This window comes from Cynoglossus semilaevis, chromosome 5 (genome assembly GCF_000523025.1).
Source record: "Cynoglossus semilaevis isolate Cse_v1.0 chromosome 5, Cse_v1.0, whole genome shotgun sequence".
Classification (NCBI taxonomy): domain Eukaryota; kingdom Metazoa; phylum Chordata; class Actinopteri; order Pleuronectiformes; family Cynoglossidae; genus Cynoglossus; species Cynoglossus semilaevis.
Window position 1 is genome coordinate 17,184,478 of NC_024311.1, and position 5,546 is coordinate 17,190,023.

The 5,546-nt window shown below is 40.6% G+C and overlaps 1 protein-coding gene and 1 long non-coding RNA gene across 2 annotated transcripts in view; one reads left to right on the forward strand and one right to left on the reverse strand.

The window, feature by feature from the left end:
* The window catches only part of thsd4 (thrombospondin type 1 domain containing 4), a 41,969-nt gene extending 39,535 nt beyond the window's left edge, over positions 1 to 2,434 (forward strand). Inside the window, exons 14-19 of the mRNA XM_025055674.1 lie at positions 279 to 483; positions 602 to 775; positions 1,012 to 1,185; positions 1,324 to 1,503; positions 1,712 to 1,856; positions 1,987 to 2,434. Of these exons, the coding sequence (XP_024911442.1) occupies positions 279 to 483; positions 602 to 775; positions 1,012 to 1,185; positions 1,324 to 1,503; positions 1,712 to 1,856; positions 1,987 to 2,129 (1,021 nt within the window). The 3' untranslated portion in view covers positions 2,130 to 2,434. The remainder of the gene's footprint in view (positions 1 to 278; positions 484 to 601; positions 776 to 1,011; positions 1,186 to 1,323; positions 1,504 to 1,711; positions 1,857 to 1,986) is intronic.
* The window catches only part of LOC112487029 (uncharacterized), a 6,893-nt gene extending 1,347 nt beyond the window's left edge, over positions 1 to 5,546 (reverse strand). Inside the window, exons 1-4 of the long non-coding RNA XR_003049735.1 lie at positions 5,481 to 5,546; positions 2,600 to 2,669; positions 1,698 to 1,839; positions 1,085 to 1,466 (exon numbers count right to left, since the gene is read on the reverse strand). This is a non-coding gene — a long non-coding RNA (uncharacterized LOC112487029). The remainder of the gene's footprint in view (positions 1 to 1,084; positions 1,467 to 1,697; positions 1,840 to 2,599; positions 2,670 to 5,480) is intronic.

The following is a 5,546-nucleotide window of genomic DNA, read 5'->3' on the forward strand; positions in this document are numbered from 1 at the left end:
AGAAGATAATTGTATTTCATTAAGTGTAAATTTTGTAACATTTTTGTTGGGAAAAATAAAATTGTTGGGAAACATTAGATTAGAGCAGAAAGAAACAATGTCATTTTTTGTAAGTGTTAACATGTGAATAATGTGCATTTGAATTCAATATAATTAACTTCACAATTTTCAAATATTTTGGTTAATATGTTAATTTGAGCAGCACTGTTATTAAACACAACTTTTAATGGATTTTATCTCTAAAAAGACCAAATCTGTTGCATGTTGTCTCCCGGCAGCTGGGATATTGGAGAGTGGTCAGAGTGCAGTAAAACCTGTGGCCTGGGAATGCAGCACCGACAGGTCCTGTGTCGGCAGGTTTACGCTAACCGCACACTCAATGTCCACACGAGCCACTGCCGACACCTGGAGAAGCCAGAAACCGCCAGCACCTGCCAGCTGAAGATCTGCAGCGAGTGGCAGATCCGCACGGACTGGAGCGCCGTGAGTATCAGTTCCAAGTTCAGTTCCATGATGGAGATTTGTACTCCGTCAGCCTTAAAAGTTTTTTTTCCTGACCTTTTGCAGCACAATAGTCATCATTTGACCTGTGTCTCTTTAGTGCTCTGTGCCATGTGGGCTAGGTCAGAGGTCAAGAGAGGTACGCTGTGTCAGCAACGTGGGTGACTTTGTCCCAGATGAGGAGTGCAACATGAGTCTGCGGCCCACGGATGTGGAGAACTGTGACATGGGGGCATGTGCCAAGAGCTGGTTTTACACTGAGTGGGGCAACAGGGTAAGTGTTGAACTCAATAAGAAAAAAAAACAGGAAGTCTTCATGAGTAGTAGTGAAAAATACATTTTTAATTTTTAAAACAATTTAAAAAAGAATGTTGATAATACAATTGTTCTATGTAAATATCAAAAACACATATGTATAAATCAAACGAAGTACTCGTACCTGTGCGTATTTTCCACGTTACAAGCCTAGAGGCTGAAAAATATAACAAGGTATTTACTTTTGTGTCTCAGTGTTCTGCTGAATGTGGGTTAGGTGTACGGACGAGGGGGGTCCTCTGTTTGACCAATCACATCAGCAGCCTACCTCTGGAGGGGTGTGGCAGTGAGCGGCCCACCGATTCTCAGGCCTGCAACAACGGCCCATGTGAAAATCGCATCGAGTGGTTCACTGGACCCTGGAGTCAGGTACGCCCAGGACAGGAAGTCGGACCGAGGTGGACTGGTCTGCCAAAAGTTTGTCTCCAAGTCTGCACCAATGGATGGCGCTCTTGTCATGTTTTCATTTAACATTATTCTGTGTAAACCGTTGTGTGTGTGACGCAGTGCTCAGCAGAGTGTGGTGCGGGCAGCCAGCAGAGGGCAGTGGTGTGTCTGATGAGGTCCGATGAAGGATTCACCGTCATGCCACCGTACGAGTGCTCGTCACTGGAGCGGCCCCTCAGTCAGCAGAGTTGTAACCTCAAGGCCTGTGGAGCAAAGTGGTACTACACTGAATGGAGTGCCGTGAGTAACGTCCGACATTAGGGTTGTCTTAAATAATACAATTCTAACCAGGAACCAAACTAAATGTTTCTAAATCTGTTATGATTTTTACATTTACAAATATGTACATTATTAGATTGTGTATTAAAGTATTTTTTTAGTTATACTTTTCTGTCAACAATAATGATAAAGACATACAGTGTATTTATTCTGACCTGTGTTTTTCCAGTGCTCAAAGACGTGTGAAGGAGGATTCCGAGTTCGAGAGGTTCGATGTCTGTCAGATGACATGCTGTCCAGCAACGACTGTGACGAGCTGCTGCGCCCTACGGACAAGGAGGACTGTAACCCCGAGCCCTGCGTACCTCAAATAGGTGGGAAAAAGTGTTAGCCAACGTGTATCCATCTGTGCTCACCTGTAGGGGCAGTAGAGTGCTCACACTGGGTTATCTCTTGAACAAGCATTAAACAAACTTTGTCTAAAGAACTTTTTTTTTGTCTTAGATGAGAACTGCAAGGACAAGTACTACAACTGTAACGTGGTGGTTCAAGCTCGCCTCTGCGTCTACGATTACTACAAGACGACGTGCTGCGCTTCGTGCTTACGCGTGGCCCACAGACAGTCCATCCATCGCGGCCGCAGCTAGCACCTCCCTAACGTCATGTTGGACTGTACCCAGTGCAGGCGCTCTAGTCCTAAGCAAGACACAGGAGTGGACCGGCTAAACTTTAGCTAAAAGGGGGATATTAGTTATGTTGCTAAAGATGGAAGCTAAGAGAAAAATCTGGCTCAGTTTGAGTCAATTGCTGAGGAAAGGAAGTGAGCAGACAACCAGAGATGTGATTGGACGAATGACGCCGGGAGCAAAACAGAGAAGACGGAAAGACAGGAAAATGGATTAATGAGAATAAGAAAGAACTGTTTTCTGCTGTTGTTTTGATGACGGCAGTTTGCAGCTGAAAAGGCGAATCGAAGTGGACTATCGATGAAGAGGAGGGCGCGTTGATACGTGGACTTTTTTATAAGCTCTCATGCGACTCTTTACTAAGCTCAGATTCATGGCTGATGACATATGACGTTGGTCCAGTGTTTACTATAATCAACTATTTAACTCACACTTTGTCGACCAAAGATATGTCATCTGCTCACTGTGTCTCCGACTCTCCGTGGTGCTGATCCTGTTTGTCTGAAACACAAGGAAAATGAGGGAATTCCAAATGCTTTGTGTTCCAGACATGGAGTTCTGCCTTTGTAATATGTTTGTATATAGAACGTGTGTATGGATTACAAATTAAATAGTAAAAGTCTTTTTTTATAAGGAGTGTCAGACAGTCCTGATAGAAACTGAAGAAAAACAAATGTTTTATTTATTTGTGTTGTTGTTGTTCAAGGGGGGGAATAATGGTTCCAGGACTAGAACCAGGTCCACCTCGGCCTTAAGGATTAGACTTTTGTAAGATTGTTTTTTTTTTTTTAAAAACTGAATACAGTCTCTAGAGTCAGTAGGCATTCCACAGTCTGTCTGGAAACAGAAGCAGGTGACAATCCTCAAAGCATGATGGAACAGTACAAAACTACAACGGAATATTATGGCCACATTGAGAAAGTAAATAAATAGTTAAATGAATAAATAACTTAAATTACAAGGAGGTTAACATTATGTTATGAGAAAAAAGTTGTAAATTTAAGAGAAAAAAAATTGTAATTTAATTTTTAACATTTTTTCTATGTGGCCCTAATACTCTGCTGTGCAAAACAGACTGTATATATATATAAATGTATATATATATACAAACATATATATATATATATATATTTGTTTGTATATATTTACAGTAATGTACAAAAGTTTGGGCCAGTTTTATATAATTGTTGTAACATTTTTACCAGCTTGCACAATGTGGGCACAAATTTAAAAACGTTTCACCATACAAACATATATATATACAAACATATGTTTGTGTATATATATATATACAAACACACCACCAGCTCCATGTCTTATAGGAACACTTGTACAAAGTCAGGGATTTTGTAGGTTAATAATCAGGTGTGTAATTAACCACTAGGATCAAACTGGTGCTAACAATCTCCATTTTTTATATATTACACGATGAGCTGGCTTAATGTAATGCTGACAGACAAGAAGGAAATACAAAATCATGCAACGGAGTCGAGTAAAAAAAAACCAAAAAATTACGAGAATAAAGTTTTACATTTATGAGAATAATGTCATGAATTGATGTCATAATAATATATATAACAATACTATAGTTGACAATAGTAACTTCAGAAGCTGCTTCACGTTTCTCATTCAGACGCATTTAACCTTAACGCCGTGTGCTTTTCTCTCGTCTCCCCAAAACACATCATCCAAATTTACGACTTTAATCTCCAAACGTTACGACTTTAATCTCGTAATTTTATTTTTCCTTCTCAATGTGGCCGTAAATCTACGTTGTGAGATGCGTTTACTACATTTTGTAAAAACAACAGTGCGGGCTCCGCTATCCACTCGTCAAATTCACGTCGATTGAAAGATAACCATTGGTTCAAAGTTAGGGAAGTCAGCAAAACAGAAGTACAGAGCATGATTTTAAATCAATAAACCAACCAATGACGACGTTCCATTTACACAACAACAACAACAACAACAACAACAACAACAAACACCCAGTACCTCTCTGCACACATCCAGGTTTTGTTGCATCATTTCCTTCAGACTCTATAATTTTACCTCGTATCTATTAGTACTGTATGTTGAGGTTGGGGCGACTCAGCCTTCATGGGACATGAATACAAAACCCAAAGGAACAAAAGCAGCAGCAGCATCATCTTTGGGTGTTAAGACATTTTTTTTCAGCAGTGGAGTCTTGTCTATAATTCTTGAGTTTGTATGAAATAAATATATCTACTAACTTTTCATTGATTTATCACTTCTTAAATCTATCCAGTGGGAGGCAGTAATGCACACGATTCAGATCTGCCGGTAAAACTCAAGGAAGTACGTAACAAAACCAAAGGTGTTAGCAGAGGTTAGCTTAGTCTAGCGAGAAATACACAGAATTAATCTTTCCATGACATGCTACCTGTTAGCATGTTGCTGTCACACACACGTATACTGACAATTACACTGGCAATTGGTGGAACGGGGTTTTCAAAATGTCTACTCTGCACAACCTACACACAAGGGGACGGAAGCTACAGGCACAACGCCGACCAAATAACACAACAGAGGTTTTGGAACCAAAAAACAAGTACAACTGCTTGATTAAATTACAGTCGGAATGAAATTAATCAGCGACAATCACACATGATGTGCAACTAATTGATCCCGATACATTTCTGACTAGTTCCCTCACAGGACCCAACACTGTTCATTAAAATGTGTTCATTTCTGGCTACGCGCCTGCGGGGAGTCTGTGCTGCTGTCCGTGCCCAGGGATTTAAACTAATGGATGACTAATAAGAGTGAAACCAGAAAACTAATGTGTGCAGCAGCGCTTGGTCTCCAGAACATCAATAATCTGCATTAAAGATGTTGGAATAATTCTAGGACCGGAACCGGCGATAGATCAGACCAGACAGTTAGCAGAACTTTTTTTCTACGTGCACAGAGCAGAATAAAGGTCACTGTGGTTACCTGGCCTCTTTGTAATAACTGCTCTGACTGGAAAGACGATCCCTAAGGTCATAAAACATTCGTTTTTGGCTTTTCAAATTGATGATTGAGTTAATTAGTGTGACCTACTCTTCAGTCCAGGCAATCTGGGAACAGGGAAACTGGGTTACTGGCTCTGTAACAGTCAACTTGGTTTTTCTAGGTTCCCAAGGAGGGAAAAGTTGGAAGTGAAAGTGGAACCAAAACAATGAGCAACAACATTACAGAAGAATTCTATAACGGACGGCAAGAGAAAATACGCTGGAACAGGTTTTTAGAAGTAACTCGCGTGAACATCGTCTGAGTCATTTTAACATTTGAACTGGATTTACTTACCCCCTCGATCGTTGTTGTTGCCCGGTCACCTCCAACTGTTAAAGCCGTGTAATGTTCTGTGTCAGG